Source organism: Crocodylus siamensis, chromosome 6 (assembly GCF_052110815.1).
Source record: "Crocodylus siamensis isolate JL-2025a chromosome 6, ASM5211081v1, whole genome shotgun sequence".
In the NCBI taxonomy this organism is placed as follows: Eukaryota; Metazoa; Chordata; order Crocodylia; family Crocodylidae; genus Crocodylus; species Crocodylus siamensis.
In genome coordinates, this window is record NC_143400.1 from 8,032,442 (window position 1) to 8,060,112 (window position 27,671).

The window sequence follows — 27,671 nt, forward strand, 5'->3', positions numbered from 1 at the left end:
CCTGCACAAGGAAACAAGGACTGGCACCTGGCCATTTATGTACATAGTCATTAAAGAACAGCCAAAAATTGGGAAGTAGGTTAACCCCCTGCCTGAGGCAGGACCAGGACCATCCCTGTCCAACCAATCCCAACCCTGCCATAGCAGACCCAACAGCCAAACCTGCTGCAAGGCTACCACAGCAGCTAACACCCTGCTGCAAAAAGTGGTCAAGAGATACCATGTAGGTGCCACCCACTTGGCTGCAGCAGAAAGGAAACCCCCACTCTGTGCCAATCTGACCACAGGGTAAAATCCCTTCTTGCCCACAGCTTTGGTGAGTGGAAGGGCCAGGGACTTGCTGGTAGCAGAAGTCAGCCTACCCTTCTTGAAGTCCCCAAACTTGACTATAGCCACTGTAAGGAAAATGTATGTCTGTAAAAAGGAGAAAGCCTGGAGCTCACATCAAGACATGCCGGAACTGAGCTGCAGGGAAGTGTGGATCCAGGACAAAGCAGAGCAGCGCCTCCTGGTGTCCAAGGGGAAGCATGGCTCAGAGCTGAATGCCACTGCAGCCTCCTTCCCACCTGAGCCAAGTGGTGCCCACTCCCCAGCCCCTGCCTGCTCCATGATCACCAGGGGTCCTGGGGTCTTTGAAGCTGAAAGTTAGGGATCTTTTAAAAACAAAACTAAAATCCACATTTTTCCAGTTTTAAAAGCATGGGCCAAGGGTGGGTGGAAATACAGGAGTATAGCTGGGAGGGAAAAGAAGCGAAGAGCCGCTGCTGCAGCAGCAAAAAACACTACAACAGATGAGTGGGTTTTTGTTTAACTGTGTAAAAACAGGCTAAAAACAACAACAGAAGTGTATTATAAAAAAAAAAAAAATTTTTTAAATTACTGACAAGCAAAGTTTATCTATCTATAAAAACTTAAATACTATATAGTATTTAATATTTTTCAAAATCTGCTTATCAATAAGAAGGATGTATTGTATTTTTTTTTTTTTTTTTGGTTACCGACAGTAAAAAGTTTGCTCGTCTCACAAATGTTTTCTTGGGTTGACAGTGCTGCTAATATATATTCATTATAACGTTGCTACTGTATATTAGCAGCACTGTCAACCCAAGAAATGCTGCAAGACAGTAAAAAGTTTGCTTGTCATACACACACACGTTTAATGCTTTTACTGACAACCAAAAGCAGGGGTTGTGGTGTGTGTACCATATATTATTTTTACTGACACTCGGCAGACATGAGGGGACAAAAACCCCCTTCCCCTTTAAAAACTGGCTGGAACAGATGCTGTAGACTTGGCAGCCCCAGCCCACCCCGTAACCTCCAGTTCCCTACTGAAGTTAAGGCCAGGCAACTCCCCTGGGTCTAGAAGCAAGTCAAACCTAGCTTGCATACAGGGATTTACCAGGGAGTAGAACAAGGAGCACCCAAACCCCCACTAGCCACCAGCGGCTACCGAGCTCAGTATCCCACACCCTAAAGAAAGACGGGAGACACAGCAGATCCATTAACAAAATATCCTCCAGGTTCTATTCACAAGGAAAAGCTCCAGTCCATCTTTTTATTTTTTTTTTTTTGAAAAATTTTCCTGACATTACAGAACTAAACGGAAACGTATTAATATTCCACTCGTACATTTCATGACATCAACAGAAAAAAAAAAACCCAAAAAAACCCACAAACTTGGTGAGCCGAAGGAAAAAAAATAAAATAAAATAAAGGAGGGAGGGCGGAAAGCTTACAAAACTAAAGGGATGGATTCTCAGCATTTTAAACAGCTGAACAGAGAGGAATTAAAATGCTGCAATTAAAAAAAAAAAAAAGAAAAAAAAAGGAAGGATCATGAGTGGATGGGGAAAGCGTGTAGGAACTGAAAATTTACAAACTAGTTAAAACCTGGACTCTGACTGTTTCCAAACTACAGATGGATCATGGTGATGAACAGTAGAAGGGGTAATGAGGGAAGCCTTTGCATTCTCCTAGCTGCTTCCCATTCCACCGGTCTCCGAGGAAAGCCTGCAACAAAACAGAGGCATGACGGCCAGCTCAGTAAGAGAGCAAATCAAGGGTTAAAACAGACAGGGAAGCTGATTTTGGGGGCAGGGGCCTTGCCCCATCAGCCTTCCCCAGTTTGTGGGGCCTCCATGGCAGAGGCCAGGGGTACTAGGTCCAATATGGAAAGCCGCAGCCTGGTTAACCCTCCAGGACATGCGCTCCCAGTGTCACACATGGGTCTACACACCTTGGGGGCACAGATGTGGGCGCACTGCCTCCCCACTGTCCAGCTCTAATGGTTAAATTGGCCTCCAGTAGCTGCCCTAGAGCAAGGGGAGCATGGGGGGGCTGGATGAGGCCCCACACCTGCTCAGGGGCAGAAGGACCCTCCCAGGCTCAGTAGACCAGGGTGCCCCACTCTCAGCCTTAGCAGCTTGCCTGACACTCAAGGGATTGAGGGCACAGAAGAATGGGGTTGATGAGGAGCACCCACCACCCTCACCCTACTAAGGGTGCTTGGCTCCCAGCCATGAGGAACTGAACCAGCCCAGCTGTGGGGGAAAAGAGCCAGGGGCAAGGGCTGGGCTGTGGGACCCAGGCCAGCGGCAACTCCAGGACTCACCCAAAAAGCCAGCCACAAGGCAGCTATCGGACCCAACAGGAATGGACATGTGTACAAACAAGACACTCACACCACCCCTTCTCCCCCCCCACCCCCCAAAGACACACAGGAACAAAGAAGCACAAGCCAGAGCTCCCCATCCCAACCCTGCCTCAGCTCCTCCAGCCACATCAGGCACCTGGATCTCACTAGGACTGAAGCCCGATACATTGGGGCAGGGGATCCAGAGCTGCCCTTACCCCTAGACATTTCCTCAAGCAGCTGCTGGGCTCCAGACCCTTAAAAGAAGGCCCAAGGGCCACAGCAGGGAGCAAGGAGGCTGGAGGGGCAGAAACTGAAGGGTCAGTGCCAGGATGGTTCAGTCAGGCCAGGAGAGACTTGCCTTGGCCTGAAGATGTCAGTAGCTGCAACAGCAGCAGACCCCCTTGCCTCCCCTCTATAGAAGCCCTCTAAGGATGGGTGGGGTCTGAAGGGGAAGCCCCAAGAAACCTGCCCCCTGAAGGCCTCATCAAGCACACAGCTCTGCCCTACTCCAAGCAGGCGAGGGTGGGATGCCAAGAGCAGGGGACTCTGATCCATGGGGGCTTCTGGCAGGGCCCAGGCCTGGATGGAGGGTGCAGACTCAAGAGCCCCAAATAGGCTGAACATTCAGCAGCAGAGACCTGTGGGAACAGACCCCCGCCCAAACCACCACCACCCTGAACCATTTCCCATGCCAGCCCAGCCAGCCAAGACACCAGCCTAGCCAGGGGAGCTGGATCAGGAAGCCAAGTAATTTGCCCACGGTTACAGAAGTCACAGGCCCCAGCCCAGGCAGCTGAAGTAAGATTACCAAGAGCCAAATTTCCAGCCCCAGAGGAGAAGAGGGAAGGGAAAGGGACTGAACAGCTAGAATCCTAGCCAGCACTAGTGGGTCTGGAAAGCCACAGTACAAGATAGGACCTGCTGAGCAGAGACCAGCTGTACCCAACATAGACAGAGGGCAACAGCAACAGCTCCACTACTGTAGAAAAGGAGTTTCCAGGAGAAGGGAGGGCTGTACGGGGGGGGGGGGGGCAGGCTCAGCATCTAAGCCAGCAACTACCACCCTCCCACCCAGAACCAGAGCCCCATGCCACTCCACTGCCAGAGAAAGCCATGTGACCCCCACCCTCCATAATAAAAAAAAAAAAATCCTACTACATTGGCTCCCAAGTTGCAATAAAAGCTAGCCAGTTCCAGCCATTTCTTAACTCAGCAGAGTTATCCCTCCTGATGCTGGCTTCTGCAGGGTAAAGGTAAGGGCAGCAGCTTAAGCTACATGATGTGCCCTGGGTAGGGCAGAGGGGTGAGAGAGAAGGGAATCTCTACCTCACTGGGCTTCTGGGACAGGCCCTGCCCACAGCTCAGGGCCTAAAGGGGCACATACCTACACATGTGAGGGAAGAGCAAAAGCTCCCCAGCTCCCCACCCCACCACTGAAGGAAGGAGTCCTACCAGGATGGGCAGGGTTCTGGGGCCCATCTTGGGGCAAAAGAAATGGCTGTGTGCACCAAAAACTGTCCTGCCACCCAAGGGACTGCAAGATGGCAGCTTCCTGGGCAAGCCTGATGGAAAAGAGAGACAGGCACCAGCCCTCTATGGAAGAGCTTCAGCCACACCCCCCCCCCCCCAAACTATTCACAAGCCTGTCAGGCAACGCTGAGCTGGCTCCATCAGGGCACCTGCCTGTATAGCTCCAGCATGAACACAAAGGGCACAGGCAAGAGAAGCCCTGCCCAGACTCTTTAAGCTTCATGGAGCTGTTCTGCTTTCCCATGGACAGCTGCAGGGAGGGAATGGTTCAGGGAGATGCAGGTCACACTGGGCAGAGCCTTTACCTGCCACCCTAGGGAGCAAGCATGGTCAGAGGGCTGGATCTAGGAACCACTGGGTTCCCTGCCACAGAGAGCCCAGCAGCTCTTGCTTTTAGTGGCTGCTGAGACCAGTGGGAAGGAGGCAGTTCCCACCATCTCCCACTGGAGGTCCAGAAATGCCTCTCCACACCCAAAAGGGCAGAGGTGGGGGTGATCCCCATGGCTTGGCTCTACTGGGGGGGGGGTGTCAACAAGGGTTGGCAGTGGGTTCCCTGTCCCAGGGCGAGAATGCCTGGGCTTCAGCCCTCGCTAGTCAGCACAGAGCAGCGCAGATTCTCACCGTGGCAACTTTATTACAAGTACAGACATCAAAAGTGACAGCAAGGCCCAATTGCCCCTTCCGCGACTCGGCCAAAAAGAAAGATGCAGCGACGCGAGAATCATTTATTCGATACAGTCCCCCCACCCCACCCTAAGCTTTAGTCTTCGGGCAGCAAGGCAAACAAGCTACTAAAAGCAACGGCTAGGACTATATAAATCGAGAAGGAATTAAAAGACAGATCACTAGGCTCCAGGACTGGTTAGAATACTTTGTTTGAGTGTCTCTTGACTTACTGAAGCTCACCAGCAAGAGAGAAAGAGACAGAAAGAGAGAACCACTCCATTCTAAAAAAATCACAAGCTCACTTCTGAAGTAAGGAAAAAAAAAAGAAAAAAAAAAAAAAAAAGGCTCTTCCAGTCTCCTCTACGGGATCCCCACGCTGACACCAATCTGCTGTTCCGCTAAGTCACAAGCAGACACTCAGTAAGGAGAGAATCTCTGCTTTTCCGCTTTCAGTTTGTTAGTAACACAGGGCACAGCTGAGGTGGTGGAGGCACCCTTAGCAGCAGACACAACATTTAGAGCCAGGAGAGGGACGGGTTTCATGCCAAGCAGACTGGAGACACAAGGGGCGGTCGGAAGAGGGTTGGGGAGACTGGAGGGTGCGTCGGAGACCCCCGCGGTGGCGAGCGAGGGGGTGGTGGTGGAGGAGGAAGAAGAAGAAGGGGTGGAGGGTTGAGAGAGGTTGATGCTGAGGTGATCAGGGATCGTGACGGAGGCTGTCTGGGAGGAGGGTTTAGCGCTTTCTAAACTGTAACAGAGGAAAAAAGGAACAAAAGAACGGGTGGGTGGATGGGCACAGCACAGAAAAGCAAAGGACAAACAGCTTCAAAAAAAATTGCCTAGCTTCGACAATGTGGGGAGCGGGGCTGGCCACGGCACGACCTCAGCTGAGCCAGCACCCTGCTACGCCCCCACCCGCCCCAGCGCCCCGGAAACTGGGACTGAAGACTGCTCTATTTATTCAAAGTGTCCTCAAAAAGGCAGCAAGAAGTCAGACGGGTTTACAACTGGGAGCTCAGAACGGCAGCTACGCCAAGGCACTGCAGCGTTAACTCAACTGTGCTAGTTACACTGAGGCTACAGGCCCTGCACCTTGCGTAGATTGTCAGGGCAGCCTTACCAAACTACACTCATCTGCTAGCTGAGCAAGCCCGGAGGCCTGTTCCAAGTAAAAAGATGCCTCCGAGTACTTTGCAGGACTGGTTTGGTCTCTGCAGTCCAATGTAGACAGCTTCGGTCCTCAGCTATGGTAATGCTGATCAGCAGAGTAGGAGTAAAGGCAGAGGCATTTGGATAGATTAAGAGCACAAAACAGGCAAGTTAGACTAGGGTTGGTCGTGACAAAACAACCAGGGGAAATGCAACTTGTGGACAGTAAGCAGGACTCTGTCCCCAGAAGGTCAGAGCCCTGTGCACAACAGGGGAGGGAAAGGGGCCACACTGGCCCCTGACTGCCACCTCCAGCTGCCTGGGTACTCTACCACATTTGGGGGATGCGAGCACTGCAGGACACTAGCTAGGCCCGCAATCTAGCATCATGGCCCCTAGAACTCACCTAAGTTTTCCTGGTCAGACATCAAGAATGCACTTAGCCCTCACTGAACAAGGCAGGCATGGGTATTTCAATAGGTTGCTGCCCCCTCTACTTTACAAGCCAGCTCCTAACCCTTTCTGCCAGCTCTCTGACCCTAGTCCTTCTTTTACCCAAAATGGACTATTCCCACCCACGGCATAGCTCTGGTCAAGCCAGGGCTATGGCCTCAACCTGATCACCAGGGCACCTGCAAGTAGGTTACTGCCTTTTGCTACAAATGCTGCTGATCTGGGGAGGTGGAGCACTATGGTTTCCCTCACTGAGGGGAATGCATGTCAAGGTAGCAAGAGGGCAAGAATCTCCTCCAGGCTAGGATCAAAAACCTGGCTAGTGTCATGGTCAGCCCACCCAATGTCACCAACTAAGCCAGGACCCAGGCTACAGTCCACAGAAGCCCAGGAAGAGCCAGGGGCTGGATGGACGCTGCCAGAAGTCATCACTTCAAGCCTGCAGGCAAGAAGCCTCAAAGCCAGGCTCCAATGCTGCCCAGCCAGGCACAAGCCTGCGTTGCGGCAGGACTCCACTGCAGCAGGCTGCGTGGTGGGCAAGGAGCCAGCCAGGCACGCCCCAAAGAGCTGACCTCACCAGCTAAGGGGATGCTTTGCGCCTTATGAGATCACCTGCTCTCCTAGCAAGCTGCGGACAGCACAGCACAGGGGAAGGACATGGCTGGGGAGCCTACAGCAGCCTGCTGCAGCGTGGGTGCCCGCCCACCCAACTGCAGAGCTCAGCAGAGAGCTCATCCCTGCTGTGAGCTTACAGTTTATCATGTGCCTCTCCCCATAGGCAGAGTTTAAGGGTTCAGGGGCCACTATGCAGAGAGGTTGGACTCCACAGCAATACTACAGTCCCTGGTCTCAGTTCTCAGCATTGCTGCCAGCCAGTCTTATGGAGACAGGCAGCTCCCAGGTTCCCCCTATGTCAAGCAGCTACTGGCATAGGACAAGCAGTAGGTTGCTTTCTCAGACTGGTCCATCCTGACTGGAAGCCTTCTCATTAGCCCCAGAAGGCTCATTCTGCCCTAAATTAGACCTCAGCCCTATTTATTAGCTAGGAGGCTAGTTCTCACTTTTTTTTGGTTAAGATTTATGGGACCTCTTGAAAAAAGCATTAGCTCTTGGTTTTCACTCAGTTTTTTGCCTACAGAAAAAGAGAGGTTTGTCACACAGAACTCTGACCACAAGAGATATGGGAGTTTTCATTCTTCTGGACTCCTCTTTCAACCCCCTGGGTCCATCTTGGGAATCCCTTTGCACACCTAGCAATACTAACATTGTGAGACACCCCTGAACAGCATTTAAGGCACCCCAAGGTGCCACAGCACCCTGATTTGAGAGCCACTGGGCTAGGAGGACATGGATCTGGTGAACAACTTTCTCGCAGTGCTCCATGAAAAAAAGCACCAGCTCATCTTAGCCCCCTTGATTCAAATCTTCAATCCCATTTGCTTAGCAGTGCCCTAAAAGGCAGTTCCATTGTTGGGAGCAGGGGGCTGAAGCAGGTGGGTAGGTTAAGGGGTGGGGAAAAAGAACAAAAAAACAAAACAAAAACCAAAAACAGTATGGGGGGGGGCAGGGAAAAAGCTCATCTCATTTTCACTAACATACAAGGAAGACAGTGGAGTCCTGTGAGCTACAGTGCAGCTGGGCGAGCTGCCCAGACTTCAACGCTGCCCTAGTTTCGGCTGCTGCACCCATTAGTCCTCCCCACCCCCCTTCCCCCTCCCACCACATGCACTCCCTCCGGCTACTCGGAGACTTACCTGACATTAATTAGATACTGGGCCAGGCTAATGCTGGCTGCAGATCCAGTTATGGTAACCTGCCTGTCAGTAGATCCTTCCACTGGATTGGCAATTTTGATCTGTGCCCCAGACATCTGACGGATCTCATTGATTTTGGCGCCTTGACGCCCGATGATACAGCCAATCAGCTATGGGAGAGAACACTCCTAGTTAGAAATGGGCACAATGCAGCCCAAGCCACCCCCATGAGAACTTCAGGCTCGCTGCCCACCTCCCAGTAGCCTCAACTTACACCCGGGGAGATGCTACTCAGCAGGGAAACTGAGGCACTGTGGAAGCCTCAGAAACCCCAGAATAAGAGACATGCATCATGTCTTGAGCGCCAACTGGTACTCCAGGGAAGCCAAACCCAACTACTAAAAAAGCTGATGCCACTCAACTAGAGCAGCTGGGCTGAACATACTAGGCTACAGAGGGAACAGTCAATCAACACGATTACCCTGGACACCAAAGAGGAAGGGCACGTTCCTAAATCATCTTGTGCATAGGTAACATGTGCTGTTCCCTCACTTCAGGGCATCAAGTGATGGGGCCCATTTATTTTGGCATCTAGAAGCAGCTGCCAGACTGAACTCTACATCTCCCAGCCCCTACCCCTCCACTCTGGGGTGCGGGGGAAATACTCACATCATTTGGAATGGTGAGTTCATGAGAAGTAGTTTGAGCAGAGGCATCCAAACCTGCTGAAAGACAGAGAGAGAGCAGGACATGCTCAGTGCAACGCAATGGGGGCTGCAGGAAGATGTAGAGCAGACCAGTCGAACCAGCATTTGCCGCTGGCATCATTGCTGAGTTTTTACACAGGAGGAAGGGGGTGGAGGGGGTGGGAAGAGCAAGCAGTGAAAGGTTACTCAACCCCTGCATGAGTCCCCAGCCCCCACCACACTCCTGGTCCCAGAGGTCTGCCCCCTCAGGCTCTTCCTTCCGGTCAGGACAGTCCCAGAGCAGCGCGCCGTTACTGCGTGGGCTCCGGCCAGTGCCCAATGGAACCAGAACACTTGGATTGCCAGCGTTGGAAGCTCTAAGCCACCCTTATCCCAACCTGAGGACCCCAGCAGGGCATCACTATAACGCCAGCCACTCAGACAAGCCGTGTCTTTTGCCTGCTCAGCATGTACAGATGGGGCCAAGCATATCCTCACCAGGATGCCCCCACCCCCCCCAGTGGCTCCCCGTTTGACACCGATGAGGCTAGGAGAGTTTAAAACCAAGCTGCAATTAGCTGTTGCCCTTTGCTACATGGCACTGGGGGAGCTGCCTTCTTAGCTGCAGGGAAATTTTGCTCGCTGCCCTGGAAAGCAACAGTTAGCCAACAAGATGAGATGCAATGGGCCTTCTACTGAAGTGTCCAACTGCGCTCATCAAGCCTAGCAGCTCCTTCAGAACAGCTGTCTCCCAGCCCACCCTCATGCCCTCTGTCCCCCACTTCAGCCCTAACAGATTTGGCCATCTTGAGCCCCCTTGCTTTCTGGAGGAATTAAGACACCAACTGATCGTGTCAAAAGCTTCTGCTCTCCACTGCAGATTCCAGCTGCCTCCATCCAGGTGGGTGCAGTCAAGCCAGTCGGTACCTACAGCCCTTTGCCCCCACCCTGCCACCCCTCATTGCACATAGCTGGCAGCATCTGACAGGACCCGCAGACTGTGTTCAGTATTAATACACAATAGAATACTACAGATTTTGTTTTTTAAAAATTACCCCAATAGCCTTTCACCTCTGGAGAGCTGGAGTCAATGCCTGTTAAGATACAAGTGAAAATGAGTTTGGTGGTCTCGACCCTATGGCCCTAAAATGGATAGTCAGCTACATTTATTACTCTACAGCAAATTTGGCACAAGTCAAACAGTCGCCTGCTCAGGACTGGAATAGCCGGAGGGGAGAGAGAGGGGGCTGCAGGTCAGGAGCTCGAGGTGCATTGGCAGAGCTGTGGAGGATGGGGTAAAGGACAGAAGCATGAAGATCCTGCCTGGTTTATACCTCTAAAGCCCTCAGCTGCCCACCCGGACTGGCGCTGGCGGCAACGGGGGGGGGGCCCCCCCCCCGCGCCACAACAAGCATTACCTGATGCGGGGTTTGTTTGGTTTGGTTAAAAGACACCTAAGTGAAGATGATGCCATGAGGCTGCGTTACAGAGAAGCCAAGCAGCGGTTCCCGGGCTGGGTTTTGGCCCACGCTAGCTTACAGAGGGAATAGCCGAGTGTCCATACCACTGAATCCAGTGTTGCCATGAGACATTGGAAAGTGTGACTGTTGCATTGCCAACTGGTGCAGCTTGGTCAGCTGGAGAGGAGAGAGAGAAAGAAGAGGGCTGACATTAGGTAGGTGGGGACTCAGGGCACACCTAGGAATCAAGAGCATTTCAAAGAGACCCTGCGTGGCATGCAAAGGAGACCCCCCCCATCCCCCCCAGAGGGAAGTTGGGGGGGGGGAGAAGAGGGCAAACAGGAGAGAACCAGGTAAGCAGCCCCCTTCCCAGAGGAGTGGGGTGAAGAAGAGAAAAGCGTTAGGGTGCAAGGCCCAACCCTGGTGCCCAGGAGACAGTGAGGGTGGCTGCATAATGCTAGGAAGGCTCAGGAGAGAAGCAAACAGGCAAGGGGAAAGGGGTAAAGAGAGGCTCGAGGCAAGGGTGGAGGGGGGGGCAGGGCTGTCAAGCATCCACAAGGTAGAGGGAGGTCATGAAGGGAGACCAGGATGGAACTGGGTTCTGTTCTCTAAATCAGAGTAGTTCCTAAGCCAGTCTAGCCATCTCTTGCCTTGCCTAGCATCAAAAAACTCCTCCCTCACTGCTCTAGCATACCATGAGCAGAGATGAGCTTCTGACTAGCCCTGCCTTCAATCACCAGCCCCTGCACCTACAGGTATAAGTGGGGGTGATGGGTGTATAGCCACCCAGGACAGCCCTGGAGCATCCTACAGCCCAGTATGAGCCAGGGTCAGCTCTGGAGTCAATCCCCCTTCCACAAACAACCTGAAACGTCTATGCCGCATCCGGTACCACTGCTAGAGCACGTGGCACTGCTCTTGCCTCTGCCGGCAATGCCAGGGTCTGCACCAAGAACCCCAATGACACAGTGAACCACATTTTGTTCTGCTCCCTCTTTCAAAGGCTTTGCTTCCTAGCAGCTTGGAAGGGGGAGGGGGCAGCCTGAGCTTGTGTGAAAGGGCCAAGCTCAGGGAGTGTGCGCGCATGTGTCCTGGGAGACAGCTGGAAGACTCTGATCTTACGACTGGCTACAGGAAGAGCTAAAGGTCAAAGGGGCCTGTCCTGGTTTCAGTGACTAGATTGGATTTGGGACCAAAGCTGACAGCTAGCTGAGAAAAGCCCCGAGAATTTTGGAAGGGAGAAGGGGATTTCAAGACAAGAAGTGTAAATAAAAATAAAATAAAAAAACCAAACCAAACAAAAAAAAAAACTTACATCTGGCTGTGGAATGGCATACTGTCCTTGAATGGTATAGGCCTACAAAAGGAGGAAAACAGTCCTAATTAAAACCATCGGACAGTCACCCAGTGACAGACAGATTTCAACTAGCCAGGAAGCCAGAGAGCCAAGGTGGAGAACTCTCAGGGGCAAAGGGGCTGCAAAGCTCCAACAGGACAGATCTATGGGAGGGGATGGCTGCCTGTGTTGGCCTTAACATGGAAATAAAAGGAGGGGGCAAGGGTTGAAAATTGAGTGTGTGGTGTTTCCCTCCCCCACAAGAAGAGCAGCAGACAAGAGGTTGGTCTCCTGATGAAGATGTATGGTGTGTAGTGGAGTCAGACAGCGGTTTTAACTCTGTGCACGCCCCTGCCCACCCCCGAGGACAGCTTGGCTCCGCCCACCCCCTCTTCCAGGTCACTGGATGTGGCTTTTAGTTCCCCATCAACTGCTCGCTGCATCTATGCCCACCCGCCCCCCACTTTGCCCATGCACGCCTGCCAGCCCCTGCAGTCCACTCCAACTCTCTCCCTGCTCCACACACCTATGAAACTGCGCTGGACAACCTACTGCTGCTGAAGGCAATGCTGGGAGCTGGCTAACCAAGCTAGTCAATGCAACAAGGCAAAAACCTGACCTGCCGCTTCCATGTCTTGATTAAAGTGGGACAAAAATCAGACTTCAGGTTCCTAAATAAAGCTACCCAGAGTGGGTCAGCTGCTGTATGGAGACTGGCTGGCTAGGGGGGAGGCAGGAATGGGACAGGGGAGAAGGGGAAGTGGGGGAAGGGGGTGGCCTTGGGTTTCAGAGCCTCTCACTTCTAGGTCACCAGGAGACTTGCACGTGGTACCATGCAGTGGCTGCAGGGAGGTGGGGGGGGAAGGAGATGGGGGGAGGGGGGAAAATGGGGGAGGGCTTGATGCAGGTCCCAGCGGACAGGAGTCCGCAGCACAAAGAAAAAAAAAAAAAAGAAAAAAAAAAAGCCACCGCCACAAGCTGTTGGGGGCGGGGGGTTGCCACCCTTGCTGGCAGTCTCAAAGAGGCCAAGGATTGAGCGGGCCATGGAGACTGAACTCCCCTCTCACCTCTTGAGGTGGTCCCTCCAGGTCAGAGTTGAGGCACATTGATGGGGCGGTGTGGGGGTAGCTTGCACTGCCGCTGCTGTACCTGTCCTGTGGATAAATTAGAGGACTTCAGTCTCCAGGGCTGTCAATCCCAAACCTTCCGCTAACACCCAAGGCACATAGACATCGCTCTGCTGTAGAGGGCTGGCCCTGGGTCAACAGGACCCACCGGCAAGCGCAGCACTGCCGCCAGCTCACTGCCAAGGCAGCCCCAGCAGCCATATGGTGCTGGCTGCGGCATGGGGAAGAGAGAGGGCAGGGAGGGAGTATGTGGCCATGGATAAGCCTGCTCCTCACTGCTCTAGCCATTGGGCAGCCTACCTCACCCCAAGGGGTTAACCTCTGGTGACAGGCCTCTGCTTGGAAGCCAGCAATCACAGTGCTTCCTAGTCCCTTCCCCACAGGCCACTGCCCTAGCAAGGAGCTGTGACAAGCTGTCCGAGTCTGAGTGGGAGCAGGGGGCAGGGAGGGGGAGAAGGAAGGATCGAGTGAGGCAAGGAACTAGAACGAGACACATCTGTTCCAGACAAGGGGGAGAGAGTTGCGGGCTGAGGGAACAGCAGGCCGGGCCAGGATGCACGGTCTAGTCGCCTCTTGCTCTGGGCAGTTCTTCCTTGGACCCACTCAGCAGCTGCTACTATCTCCCTGGTTTGGCTAGGGCTTGCCAGAATCCTCTAGTCTCATGGCACTGCTGCTATGTCCCAGCTCCCACTGAGTGAAGAGGCCCATGGCATCAGGGTAGTGTCTTAGCAGACATGGGCTGTGACCCTGTCCCCAAGTCAGCATCAAGGTAGGGCCCAGAGGCAAGCAGCCTAGTCCTGCAAGGGTTATAAACTGTGGCAAGGAATGCCAGGGGCTCCCCAAGCCACCTCCTGGCTAGGGCTCTATGGGGTTTGTCCTGCATGGAGCTACGTGGGTGGCATCCCTGCTAGGTAAGAGCTGCCTGCTCAAAACCACTCAGCATGACAGACATCACAGGAGTCAGACCAGCTGAGGCTGCAGTCCTGTACCTGTAACCAGCAAGAGACCCCATTTCATGGCTATGGGGAGAATCTGGCTATACTGTTCTGTGCCATCACCTGTCCTGCCTTGGGGGATGCTAGGAGGTGGCACTGCACTACTCCATGTTCACACATGTCAGTTTGGTCCAGAAGCCACTAGAGCCCTAGGGGCTGGGGCCTTCCCCACTCAAAGCCCAGCCCTTCGGAGTCCGAGCTCTCCCCTGCAGTCCCACCAGCTGTACCTACAACCCCCTGGCTACTGTGGGGAAACAGGCACTGACTATCCAGCTTGCCACTCCACAAGCACCCTACCCAAAACAGCCTACATGGGCCCTGCAGAAGGTGCCCCTCTGCACTCAACACCTTGCTGCTGAAGGGGTCCTCCTCCTCCTCCCCCAACAACTAGCCTCACATGACCTCTCCCCCACCCTCTGCAATCAGCTTTCAGCACCTACTGGAAGTGAAGAGTCTGCTGCATGTTTGGAGCAGCCTCCGGCCAAACTGACCAAAGCAGCGGAGGAAGCTCTATGCTGGCTGGGCAGGCAGCACAGGTGACAGGCATGCACGGTGGGCTGATGTGTGCTGGCGGTGTTGCCTCCTTACCCCGCCCCCCCACCCCCCACCCCATGCCTGGCAAGCAAAGGAGCAGCCTTACCTGCCCGCCTGCAAAGATGACTGGAGAGCTGGATGGCTTGGGTCGGTAGGGAATGGTGACACCCTTCGGGGGAGACTGCAGTACGGGAGCCAGAGAAGAGAGAAGTTAGATGCCAGAGCCCGGAAGTCCTTCACCGCAAAAGGACACATTCACTAGTGCCTCTACAGGCCGCAGTGAGGCTTCTCTCCCAGCCAGCTCTCTAAAAGAGCTATAAAAATAGATGCCAACAGGCTCAGGCAGCTAAGACTGCACGCTAACATTTCAAGAGCTGCAAAGGGCAGATCAGCTTCTACGCCTTCCAGGCACTGTGCCCAAAGTGCGCCACACGCTCAAAAGGGGAACAGGGAGCTGGCAGGAGTATCGCATGCCGAGATGGGCATGGGTCCGAGGACACTTCTTGGAGGATACTGGAGGCCTTAGGAAGTAGAGCCAGATTTGGAGTAGGAGGTGCTACTGCCTGGCAACCAGGCTTTTCTAGTCTTGATCTAAATCTTCCAGGTTAACCCCCAAGCCAAATCTCCTTCCAGGCCCCTCCACCCCTATAAGGCCTTGGCCTCCATCTTGATCCAGTTCCTCACAGGCTCAGCCCAAGGCAAAGGTTTCTACATTGGAAGACAGCTGGCTGCAGAGTCCAGCACAACAGGAATGGCACCTGCCTTTCCTCACTAGGCTCAAGTGGGTTTTGTCACTTTGGGAGCTGACCCATACCTACTTGCCCACCCGCCGCCCAGAGTTAGCAGGGAGCTTACCTCCAGCATGACCACGCAGATCTGCTTGACGCACTCAATGATGGACTGGGGTATCCCGGCAATAGTGATGGCTCTCTCAGTTGAATTGGGCAGCATGTCTCCTGCCACCTGGACCTGTGCCCCCGTGCTCTTAAAGTTTAGGAGTAAAAATAGCACATCAGGCATGCCAGGCAGGATGACTACAGCCTCTGTTCTAAGTGGTAGGTTCTGCTCTGCACTCCTGCCCCCATCACAGCCTCAAAAGAAAAAAGATAAAAATGCCTAATCCCAGGTGGAAATAAGTTTGGTTATTGGGAACCCAGGGCCAGAAAAAGCAGGACCTAGATTTCAGCTTTCCTTCCAAAAAGAGAGACTCTCCACAGGGCAAAACCATGTAGAGTTAATCTGCCAGCATCCATGGGACAGCCACGGTGCATGCCTTTCTACACAGAGTGCCTTGCAAACCTTAACCCTCACATTCCTGCATCCCCACCCCTCGGGAAAGAGGAAGGTAGGGGTTGGGTTTCATTACCTCCAGGCACTCAAGCAAGCGACAGATCCAGGAGGTGGAACCCAGGAGTCCCAACCGCTCGCACCAGTCCAGCTGAGGGGACTGGGGGGGGGGGGGGGAGAAAGTCATGGACACGGTCTGATTACGCCATGCCTGGCTCCAGACATAGCCCCCATCTCAGTTTCACAAGCACTAAAAATACAAGCTGCTTTCTTAAAAAGCAGCATGATGCCACAGCTCTGCTATGCTTCCTCCAACCCTTGGTGCTGCAGCTGGGGAAGGGCAGGGGCCTGCTCTGCCACTGTTCAAGTGTAGTAGCTGCTCGCTCTCTCCCAGGAAACAACACCCAACCCCCCACCCCATCACAGACCTCTCTTATCTCTTTGATCTTGCAACCTCCTTTTCCGATGAGGGAGCCACACTGGCTGGCAGGTACCACAAGCCGCAGGGTGACTGGGGGCCTGCTTGCAGCTGTGCTGTTGGTCATGGAGCTGCTGATGTCCTGCAACAAGAGGTGGCATTCAGGAGAAACCCCTGGGAACAGCCCACCTACTACAGCCAGAGCCCAGCAGTGAGACAGGACAAGGCTCTTGGTATGGCCCAGAGCATTTTGGGAATAAAACATGGGAGTTACATTACAGCACTGAGGAGAGAAAGGTCTTTTTCCCCTCCATGCCAACAGGGGGTATGGTTTCCCAAAGCTGATGGATCTCTACTAGAAACATGGGAATCCCAACCAGTCACATGGGGCACTGCTTCAGATGGATTAACTACTGCAGGAATCATCCTGGCTTTCTTACTTTGCTCTGCCGGAGGCAATACCTGGCACAGAGGCCACCGCCAGCAGTAGCTGCCTTCCAAGAGCCACCCTGACACTGCTAGACTGTCCTGTCACAAGCTCCCAGCTGGGAACACCATCCTCCAGGTGGAGAGAGGTACATGCAAGGGCTGCTGCTAGCTATAAACTAGCTGGATTCATGGAATCATAGAGAAGTTGGGCTGAAAGGGACATCCTGAGATCAATGTTTAAAGTCCAACCCCCTGCCAGAGGCAGGATTCAGGCAGGCTGCAATCAACTCTCAGCTGTCTGTAGCTGGCAGGGTATTTACTGCTTTGAGTAAAACGGGAATACAATAGCATGTGCCTGAAGAGTTAAAAGGAGGGAATTAATCCATGCAGATATAGATTTAAAGTTTCATCATGAAGCCAGTCACTGATAAGAGGAGAAAAAAAAAAAAGAGTCAAGACCACAGTCCATTCCCAGGACCACAGCTATTCTGGATGAAAGCTACGTGGGGAAGGGGAGCTACAGCGAAGACCACGACTCAATCCCCATGGGATGAAATCCAAAGCTAACTCCAGGTTCAGACAGTGACAGGATAGTGCTTGGCTTTGTTTGTGCACCCTAGATGCTGGGCTGAGGACAGTCCTGTGGCGTGCTCTTTTCTTGAAGAACGCAACCCTCTGGAGGCTTCCCATGAGCTACATCTGACAGTCTAGGAAACTGCTCGGGAGCTCCCACATCAACAGAGCTTTGCAGGCCCATGCCAACAACCCCTGGATGCCTGCACTCCTCAAGGGCAGAGCTAGTCCGGTCACAGCGGCGACAGGCTCAGGTTACCAGCACCCTCCTCCCCTGCCAACCCACTAATGGCTCCAGGCTCAGCTGCATGGTTCAGGCATTGATCCTAAGCTTAAGCCACACTGAGCATCTGCCTAGCTTTGGCAATGCTGGACAGACTGGGATGTGGTGCTCGCTCCCCTCCAGCAGCCCTCTTGTCTTGCTGGAGGGTGCCTATTCCCTCCATTCAGATAAGGCCCAGCAAAGCCTTCTGCCTCAAGGCTCAAGCCAAGTGCAGGATGCCAGGAAGGGATCTCACTTCCTCACAGGACTGCCTGGCACAGTAGGTGTGGGGCTGTAGGTGGCCGAATTAAGTTGGAGCCATTGGTCATTCATCCCCGCAACAGTGGATTCCAGCAAAGCTTCACACTCATCAGTCCCAGAAGGCTGTTCTGATGCCAGTTACCCAAGAAGCCTCTAGCTCAGGCACCCAGCAGTCAACATGAGGCCAAGGAGGGAATAAATGCAGAATTAAGAGCCAATGCAGCTCACCCAGCTGCAGGGTCTATAGCCCAGGACTGAACTAGGGGATTGATTCAACATGGTCCCTCTGTGCCATAGGCCAGACAAGAGCTCACCCCTCTTCCCCCGACACAAACACAGGACCCAACAGGTAATGCCAACTCTGTGCCCTTCCAGGCAGGCACTCATTTCCACTGCCCCATAAAGGCAGGGGGCTGGCACCAAAGCCAAGGCATGTTCTTACCCCTTGTTTCCCAACATGCCCCTCACCCGAGCAAATGTGGTATCCAATGAGGTCACAAACTACCTTGTGACATCAAGCAGTAGGTATTCCCAGCCATGTGGCAGTCAGCCTGTGGTACAGGCAGCTTCAGCATGGCACAGGGCAGGGCAAACGGGGGAAGGAGCAGAAAACAGGGCAGCAAAAATCAGATAAGGAAAAGAAATTGGAGTGGCATCTGAGGACGGTGCAGGGGCCAATGTGTGGCATGCCTGCTAAAGAGACTGCCCCCTTCTCTACAGCATGGGGGCCCACAAATATGGTGCAGAGGCAGCAGTTCTGGCAGGGTGCCAGACCCTAAAGGGTTAATGCCACCTGGTCGGCAGCACTGTCTCTATAGCATGCAGCAGCCCTGATTCCAGAGCCTGCCCAGGAAGGTGCCACACACCTCTTCCAGTTTGTCAATGATCATCGCAAATGCTTTGAAGATGGCGTTGGTGGGCCCGGCAAGAGTGATGATCCGCTCTGGGCAGTTCCCTTCTGAGATGTTGATGCGAGCACCACTCTGGAGGAGGAAAGGACGGAAACGTGAGCAGCCAGGCAGGCGGACAGCATCGGTCCTATCGAACGAACAGGGTCTCTGGATAATGTTACAGCACGATCAAGCGTTTCATTGTGTGAAGTATTCAACACAGGAGAGCCACCAGGCCTGACTGCAATACACACAAACAAGCCATTTCATGCTGCAAAGTCCACCCCTCCCTGCAGTTCTGCTCTGGGCTGGGAGCAGCCATCTTAGTTTCCATCTGCCAGATCAGCTCTGAGATTGGCCAGGAAGAACTACATTTCCCAGCATGCCTTGCAGCCCACAATGAGCTTGTTTGTTTCCAATCCAACCGCAGTCAGCAAAATCCTGGAGTTTAGAACTCCTTCTAAGGCCCCTAAGTTTTGCTTCTTTTCTGCTGTAACTCGATTTAAGGAGCATCTTAACCCAAATTATGGTCATTTGCTGCCCAGAACCTACCTCTTCACGCATCTTCTTTACAGATTCTCCTTTCTATGTGGAGAAAGAGAGGGATTATTACAGCACTGCCGATTCACAGGGGTTCCAAAGGAAGAACAGGGAGTTACCTAGTCACTCACCTTCCCAATGATGCTTCCAACCTCCTAGAAGGCAAACAAGAAGCACTGGTTAGGGGTTTACAGAGATAAGAGCAAACTGGCAACACTGGTTTCTTCCTTTGCCAAGAAGGAAGTTATCCACCATCTCATTCTACGTGAACCCCAATTGGTAAATGCTGACAGTTCCACAATTCTCATATCCAGATACCAGCTTGCAATGACTACCAGAGTACGGAGTCGAAGCAAATTTGAAAGCAGCGGTACATTGTACTGGGGAGGAAGTGATTTTCCAGTCCAGTCCAGTCTTTTCTTTCCTCCCCCCAGTTTCCATGATATTCTGAGGTTTAAAGCCTCCCTTCCAAAGGTCACAAGATACCAGTGTAACCAGAATAGGCCATGTGCCAAAAGTAAATTCCTAGCAGCGAAGAGACTAATGCTTGTATAAACGAGTCATGCAGAGACACTAGGTCCATTTTATTTAGTAATATTTCAGTTACCACACTTCCATTTCAGTCCCAGTAAGAGAAGCCGCCCCAGAAAGACACTAATCTGATGGGACCAAAGGTTTCAGAGACATTCACCGTGACCCAATTCCACCCGGGGTATAAAGAAACAATATAGCAGGTACCTTTCCATGCATAAGTAGCCGAATGGTAAGTGTGACATTTAAACCACCTTCAATCACACCGGTGTCCATCTTGAGCTGTGTTCTGTTGAGTCAGGCTTTGTCAATGGTCAAATCTTTGGTCGCTGGGGGGATAGAAACTGCAACAGAAGAGGGGTTGTCTCAAGTCACGCTGGAAACATACATCCAGTCAATGCCTGATCTTTGTTATTACAACAGCACATGGCATTTCTGGGTGTTCCCTTCTCCACAGGGAAGAGCTGGCTATTAATCTGATTTGGGGGGGAGGAGGTCTTCCGACAAGCTGTCAAAACAGCAGACTCCCATTTAAGAGGGGTCAGCATTCACCATTCAGGACTTTACACCTTACATATGTTTATTCATATGGCGCCGGCGGCTTCCAAATGTGTTCATTTCTACATGAACACTTGCTCAAGCAGATCTGCTGAACATGCATGACACCACCTGCGCTCAGCAGCTAGGCCAACTTCCCTACCCTCTGGCTGCCAGGACCAGAGGTTGTAAAGAGATCAGGTGTCATTTTCCATCCCGGCTCCCTCCCACAGCGCCTGCCAATAGCTTCCATGGCAGAGTGTCCACCTTCAGAGTAGGCTTTGTCCATGTACAGCCTGCACGCCTTTGAAGGCTAGCCTCAAAATTTTAATTCAGATTAAAAATAAGATGGCAAGTTTAAAGCCCAACTGCTTTACTGGGTACGCTTCTATTCCAGACAGAGTGCCTTGTTCCTGTTTGTCCTAATCCACTTTCAGAAGCAGGGCTAATCAGGAAGCTGCATTGCTGATTAACTCTGTGTAGCAACAAGCCCTGGTTTGTTTTAAAGTTCACTTAGCTGAGCTGGCTAAAGACCACACAGGCACACACTTTGATCAGTTTGAGTCGCTTTTGGATTGCAGGCATGACCCCAGTCACCAGACAACACAAGTGTCTGCACAAAGGCTGCCACCAGTTAATTTAGTTGCTGGCTTAACTTTAAAACTAAGTGTGGGTTAAGCTAATGCAAGCAGGGAGCTGACTGGCATGTCACGGAAAGCACAGCGAGTTGGAAGTTGCTGTAGTTAAACTTTGCCAGGAGGAGAAGCAATGACCTGACCCAAGTAGGCGGAGGAGAGTGCACTGAATCCCAAGTCAGAACTTGCCAACTGAGATCCACAGCCACACGGCAAGAGCTGCGCGTTAAAGACAGGTGAACTAGCTGCAAGGCAGCCTCTTGGGCCACAACAAAGAACAAGTGACTTCGGTGAGCGTTTCCTCGCTGCATTCAATGTGCACAGTGCTTTGAGGGCTCCCGAGGTTCAGGTGGCATTCCTACGCTCTACTTTGGAAGGTGGTCCCATGGATCTTACAATCTCTGGGCGAGCTAGTTGCAAAGCCAAGAGAATAAACCCAGGAGCTCAAACTCCTCTCTTGTTTTAACTATACAAAACTAATTTCCCCCCACTTTTTTTTGGGGGGGGAATTAAGAGCCTCATATACTATCCCCCACTTCATAAAAATAAAGGTGTATTTTTCCCCCCCTAATTAAATCCCGACAAGTTGAGTCCCAGTCAGTTCCAGGTAATATGAGTACTCTCCACCCTCCACGCAGCTCTGGGAAATTAATAAACTTTTCATAACTTTTTATTTTTTAAACCAAAAAATAAAGTCTAAACAACCTTTCCCCCAAACCAAAAAAAAAAAAAAAAAAGTCAAAAAACCAGAAACACCCAAACAACCCCCAAAAATGGGTGTGGGGGGGGGGGGGGGGGCGCGGCACGACGGCGCACCAGGAATCAAAGCAACCAGTAAGAGGGGGGAAAAAAAAAACACCCAAAAAAACAACTTAGATTTGGGAGAAAAATTCCTGAGGGGAAAAAGCGCCTCCAACAGCTCTTGGGCAAGACCCAATGAGCTGCGCTGGCGATCGATGATTGGAGATACAAGCCCCAATTACAAGATGGTTATTGGGGGGGGTGGGGGGGGCGCGCAGGGGGGCTTTTCTTTACAGCCCTCCCCCCCAAAATATCCCCACTGCCTCACTTGAGGCCCCCCACCCCGACACACAGATAGAAATAAATCTTTTTTTTTTTTTTTTTTTTTTTAAAGTATCTCTTCAGCACGTGGGAACCCAAATTCGTCTAGTTAATTTATAAAAAAATAATGTTCCCGTCGCCCGTCTCCCCCCCAAAAAAGTCCTGCGTCACCTCCGCTTCCTGCGCCCTCGGGGGGTCCCTCCCTGCCCTGGCGGGTTTTTCCGCCGCGGGCCGGGGGGGGTCCCGTCCCCCCCCTCCATGTGACGCAGCGCCCCCCCCCAGGCCTGCTCCTCCTGCCGCCGCCTGGCTGCGCAGCAGCGCCGCGGCCCCTCCCCCAGCCGCGCGCCGCACCCGCCCTCCGACTAGGCCGCACTAGGCCGCGGGCGCAGCCTGGGGCTCGCGTGATGGCGGCGCCGGGTGGAGAGCGCGGGGGGCGGGGCGCGCGCGGCTACGCGAGGCCGCGGATGCGGGTGCGGGGCGAAGGGGAACTAAAGGGGAGGGGGGATGAGGGGGGAAACTTACCTGGCGGGCGGGCCGCTCGGGGACGGGGACGGGGGAGCGGGAGGAGGGAGGGCGGGAGAACGGGGCGGGCGCGGGGCTCCGGGGCGGGCGGAGGGAGGGAGGAGGGGCCCCTCGACGGGGGGGGAGGAGCGGGGGAGGGAGAGAGCCGGGGCGGGCGGGCGGGAGGCGGCGGCGGGAGGAGGGCGGAGGGGCTGCGGCTGCTGCTCCTGCTGCGGCGGCCTCGGCGGGTCTGGGAGGGGGAGGCGAAGAGCGGGGCGATTTCAACCCCGCCCTGACCCGGAAGCGGACCCCGCCGCACCACCGAGGCGAGCCGGGCAGAGCGTCGCCACGCGGGCCACCATAGAGTGCGCGGGGGAGTTCGTGGCTTCCGGGGGATAGAGCGGCGCCAGGGGGTGGCGGGGAGGGTGGCGCGCGCGGCCGCCCCCTGCAGGAGTAGCGTGGCCAGGCCGCCGCGTGGTGAGGAAGGGAGGAGGGGTACAATGGAGGCTGCAAAGAAGAGGCAGATCTCAGGCCGAGCGGGAGCAGGAGCAATGGGTGCAGGGGAGCGGGGGCTGGATATCAGGGGGAAGTTTCTGACTAGGAAGTTGGGGGGGGCGGTACTGGGACAGGCTTCCCAGGGAGGGGACTGCTGAGGAGAGGCAGAGGGAACTGGGCTGATTGAGTGTGCAGAGGAGGAGGGGGAGTTGAATGTCAGGCTGAGGGGGGCTGGAGAGGGGATGGAGCTGGGCTGTGGGGGCAGGTGATAGATGGGCTCACGTTGCAGCTAGGGAAGTTGAGGTTGGTTGTTAGGAAAAAACTTTCTCACTAGGAGGGTGGTGAAGCAGGGCACCCTGAGAGGTGGTGGAGCCTCTATCCTTGGAGGTTTTTAAGACCAAGCGTTGGCTGGGATGATGTAGTTGGGGTTGGACTAGATGTGACCCCTTGAGGTCCCCTCCGGCCCTCCTGTGATTCTGAGTGGGGAGGGCAAGAGAAGCAGAGCGAGCGGGTGCAGCAGGGCAGTGGCAGGAGAAGGAAAGGGGAGCGGTGATTCTCAGCCGGGTACCCAGAGATCCTTTCAGGGGTGATGCCGCATCATCTTAGCTCGGCGTGATTCATAAGGGAAACCTGGGAGATTTCCAGCAGAAATCCCCAATTGCGGCGTGCTACAGGGCTGCACCTTTGGGATCTTTCCCATTTTCCGCAAGTGGAAAAGAAGGGCTGGTATTTGCTGAGGGGGCTGCGAGTCCATCCAGGGTAGAGAGAAAGCCACAGGAGTGGGATGGAGGAGGCCACGACCAGGGCAGAATCACAGAGAAGTGGGGCTGGCAGGGACTAGTCACGTCTAGTCCAGCTCCTTCCCTGAGGTAGAATCAGCCCAGTCCAAACCATCCTGTGCAATCCATACTCTAAACAAAACAACCGTCAATCCTGACACAACACAAACCTAACACCCAAGCCTGCCACGGGGAAAGTGCTTCTGTAAAGTGTTGTCACTATATCCTCAAATTCATATGAAGGTGATGTGCTCCAGGGTGGGGAAGCCAGAGGGACAAGTCACCACGCACAGGACCACAGCCCCAAAGCCAGCCCTCAAGTGTGGAGAGTCACGGCCCCACGCCTGCCCCAAATTCACACAATCAACTGAAAAAATCATTTAGGTTTTTAAAGTGCAATATGTGTGCCTTCTCGTCTTTGTGTCCTGCTGCCACCTTTCCCATGCCATCACAAGGCAGGAAACATACTTTCTCAGTCCATGAGAGCTGGGAGTCTTTTCATCACACAACTCCAGAACTGGCGCGGGGGCAGGTTAAGAAAAAGCACCAAATATAACAAGTACAATAAAATCCCAAGGGCCAGCATCATTATATGTCTCAGTCCTCCAAGATTCCAGTAAAGATCCCAAAGCACAAATGTACTCTCTTGAGACAGCAATCTAGTGCTCCGTGGCTGCAATGAGAAGGGGTTATTTTCATATTTTATTTTTTTAATTTTCAGTATTCCAAGCCAAATTTGCCAAATCATATTCCAAATCTGTGAGTCCAGAATCATTAAGGGGCCGTGCTACTAGGAAACATCCTCCACCCCCCTCTGGGGCTTCAGATGTTTCCAAATCCTTTGGGGGGCTTCCTACTTGCAGGCCCAAGCCTGGAGGCTTGGGGTTCGGATGTCCCCAAGTTTTTCTTGCCCTCAGCCAGATGGCTGCAGAAAAAAGCTAAGGAGGAGTCTCCCCTTTCCATAAAGTGGGCATAAAGAAAAGATCTTGATTTATATTAGTTTCATATTAAGCCATTGGTTTCTGCTCTGAACTGGGAGAGGACCGGATGTGAGTGTGACAGGCACAAGTAGCTTGAAGGAGAGGGGAGCTCTGAAGAAAACCCATAGTGCTACCAGCAAAGAACACAAGGGGTTCAAATGCCAAAAGGCAGGCTTTCCCCCATCCCCACAAAAACCCCACACCTAAGGAAAACAGGCAAGCAGCCAGACATCCTCAGAGTTCAAAGCAAGCAAGCAGGAGGGTCTTTGAACACCATAAGCTCTTGCAGTGATGGTTTGGAGGAGGCAAGATGATTTAAAGTACTGTTACAAAGAGAATTGATTGTTCCCCAGGTCCGCAAGGAACAAGGAGGGGTGGATATTGGATGCAAGCACGGAACCGGATCTGCTGGAAAAGTGGTAGACTCTCCATCCCTGGAAGCTTTCAAAAGCCGGTCAGGTAAACCCTGGGCTAGTTTAGACAGGGCTGACCCTGGACTAGGTGGGACGTCCCGAGGACCCTGCCAGTCCGACTGATCCAGAAAGGGGACGGACCACTGAGCTGGCACCTCGGACACATGGGTTTTATGCAAGATCTAGCAGATTGAGGTACTTAAGCTGTGTGTATAAACAAGCAGAGCACCTGCCAATACACTGTGGTGCTCTGAGCGGGCTGCTCTGGGAACCTGACACAGCATAGCTATGTCCATGCAGGGTGGTGGGAGAAATGGGAGAGTAGCCAGAGTACCTAGGTGGAAAATCAACAGGCCTGCTTTTGTGGTAGCATTCTTGCCCACCCTGTGGGAGATCTGGGTTTGATCCCCAAATGGATATATATGCCCTATCTCGGGTGGGGATTGGATGAGATGCTCTCCGGAGGTCCCTTCCAACTCTGTGGCTGTGACTCAGACATGTTGCTGCCTTTGGAGATCTGAGCCAGTGGGTTTGCACCTAGTCAAAGAGTCAGGGATGGAACCCAGAAGTCCTGACAGCCACCCCTTGACCTCGTCTCCTTGCTCCAAGAGTCCTTGGATTGAAATAAGCCTAACAAAGTGCAGACAACTTTTCATCTGACAATGGGAACAATGACAGAAGGGGGAGAAAGTCTGGAGGCTGGTGAATATCAGACTAAATTCCCTTCTGAACAGCGCGTTGTGTGGACAACAGGGGCATTTTCAAAAGTGCTCAAGTGATTTAGGAGCCCAAATCTCATTTTCACAAGTGGGAGGCTTAGTGACAGAATTCCCGTGCTACTCAGACCCCTCTGGCCTTGCTTCCCAAAGGCATTAAGGCCTCTATTGAAGCTCAGTGGGAGCAAAGCAAAGCCTGGGTCTAAGCAGGCTTTGAAAATGGGCCTCCATCAGTGAAGTGCTTCTGAGGTGCCTGGTGTCTCCACCCTTGTTTATACTCAGCTGGCTGGAAGCCTTTTGATTCTCCGCAGAGGGAAGGGGAAAGCAAGATGCATGCAAACCACCCTAAGGCATGTGACATGGCTGTGGACATGCAAACTCATTGGGCAAACATCCGTAAGGCCTCGCATCTGTGTCACTGGAGGGACTGTTGATTTTTTCCAGTGCCGGTCTCCGAACAGGGACAAGTGAAAGCAATGTAAGAACAGGCACGGCTTGGCAAATCTGCTCTAAATCTCTCGGCTCTCGCCAAGCTCCCACAGGAGAGATGCTCAGTTTCTTATTTAAATCCAGAATTGAAGCAACTTCACTTTTACAAGGCATCCACAATTCCCCAGTGTAGACAAGGTTTGAGCCAACTACAACCCGCATCACAGACGAGCCCTTTCTCCCTCTCCCTGTGCCCTGTGGCTAATCAGAGCCTGTATCTAGGCCAGTCTGAGGTGCATCAGAGCTAAATGCACTCTGCTTTTCCTTTTAACCCCTTCAGTCCACTGTGGCATCAAAGCCATGTCCACGTCTCCCCATCTAAATAGAGGAAGGAGAGAGGCAGCACCTTGGTTTGCCTTGTACCCTCTCTTTCAGACCCCAAGGCACTCCTTAGACAGGAAAAAAGGGCATTCTGCAAGGTGAGGGCAGAGCTCAGATGTGCACAGACCTGGAGGAGTTTAACACTGGGAGGCTCAGGTTTGTGTGGGTCAGTGAATGTGTCCACCGGTCTATAACACATTCGCTGTCACTGTTTAATAACTGGGCCCTTTTCCCAGGAGAAGAGGGGAGAACTGCTCAAGGAAAGCAGCCAGCTGACATGGGAGATGGACCATGATGACACCAAGACCTTAACTCTTCTTCCTCAGTGATGATGACCCTCATGCCAAGAGACATGAGGTCACGGCCTCTCTGTATAATCCAAACTTGGGGCAGTGCTATCACGGATTAATGGAGGCCTGTGTTACATACTTTATTTTCCAACTGTTTAAGTTGGTCTAATAAAAGATATCAGATTCACCCAAAGAACCTTGTCTGCCTGTGTCCTTGGACCAGCACGGCTACAACCTACACCCCTGTGCTACATACTGGCATTTTATGGGTATGTGTATAGTTAGTTATTCCTGGACAGCTTCCAGTCTGGATACATTTATAGCATCCCATGCACCAGTATGGGCTGGGGACTGACTGTCTGGGCAGCAGCTCTGCAGAAAAGGACCTGGAGGTGACAGTGGACAAGAAGCTGAATAGGAACCAAAAGTGTGCCCTTGTTGTGAAGAAGGCTAACAGCAATCTGGGCTGCATTAGTAGAAGCGTTGCCAACAGATCAAGCAAAGTGAGTATTCTCCTCTGTTTGGCCCCTTCCAACCTTCACGTTCTATGATTCAGTGATTTCATACCAGCATAAAAGGGCTTTGTAGCCAGACACCTCCTATGCTGGAAGAAGATACTCCTGTATGGATTCTCATGCCAGCCAGACTACTGGTTACAGTGACAATGCTTCCTAGAGTAGAAAAGCTAGCGGTAGTTTCCTCTGAAGTGGATTCACTCCTCACTTTGAAGGCTGGATCTGGATGGGCCAATGCCTTTGTGCCAAGAAGTTTCCTTGATGCCCCAGGTGGAAACCACAGACCCGTCAGTCTTCAGCAAGGCCGATGGATTGCACTGGCAAGTACAAATGTGCCCCTCGAGGCCTCAAATAACAGGATTTTGTCACCCTGGGGAAAGTCAGTTTGATTTTTCCTGGGAGAACGAGGGACAAGGACC

General features: G+C 52.9%; 1 protein-coding gene and 1 long non-coding RNA gene across 21 annotated transcripts; one reads left to right on the top strand and one right to left on the bottom strand.

The window, feature by feature from the left end:
- Positions 1-1,500: 1,500 nt before the first annotated feature.
- On the bottom strand, positions 1,501-22,496 carry PCBP2 (poly(rC) binding protein 2). 20 transcript variants are annotated; one of them, XM_090050755.1, is made up of 15 exons: positions 22,276-22,477; positions 19,727-19,863; positions 19,120-19,143; positions 19,001-19,033; positions 18,425-18,541; positions 16,044-16,175; positions 15,184-15,312; positions 14,435-14,509; positions 12,740-12,826; positions 11,652-11,693; positions 10,441-10,513; positions 9,932-9,970; positions 8,860-8,912; positions 8,191-8,360; positions 1,501-2,013 (listed from the first exon to the last, which is right to left on the bottom strand). In XM_090050755.1, exons 2-15 carry the CDS (start codon positions 19,793-19,795, stop codon positions 1,977-1,979), a joined length of 1,080 nt encoding a protein of 359 aa, XP_089906881.1. In that variant the 5' UTR covers positions 19,796-19,863; positions 22,276-22,477; the 3' UTR covers positions 1,501-1,976. The 20 variants fall into 20 exon arrangements, with proteins under 20 accessions (XP_089906881.1, XP_089906880.1, XP_089906883.1 ...); XM_090050754.1 differs by having other exon boundaries at positions 8,860-8,915; XM_090050739.1 differs by lacking the exon at positions 1,501-2,013 and adding an exon at positions 4,697-5,582 and having other exon boundaries at positions 22,276-22,493.
- LOC149860855 (uncharacterized) lies at positions 19,870-26,918 on the top strand. Its single transcript, XR_016442871.1, has 3 exons — positions 19,870-22,223; positions 24,862-24,967; positions 26,684-26,918. It is a non-coding gene; the product is annotated as an uncharacterized LOC149860855 (long non-coding RNA).
- Positions 26,919-27,671: the final 753 nt, after the last annotated feature.

Excerpts from the sequence above, each read along its gene's own strand:
- PCBP2 (XM_090050738.1), bottom strand. The coding sequence starts at position 19,795 with ATGGACACCGGTGTGATTGAAGGTGGTTTAAATGTCACACTTACCATT. Across the intron at positions 9,971-10,440 it reads TGGCAACACTGGATTCAGTG|GCATTGACTCCAGCTCTCCA; the intron begins GTATGGACACTC and ends GTATCTTAACAG. Across the intron at positions 8,916-9,931 it reads AGAGGTGAAAGGCTATTGGG|CAGGTTTGGATGCCTCTGCT; the intron begins GTAATTTTTAAA and ends TCTGTCTTTCAG.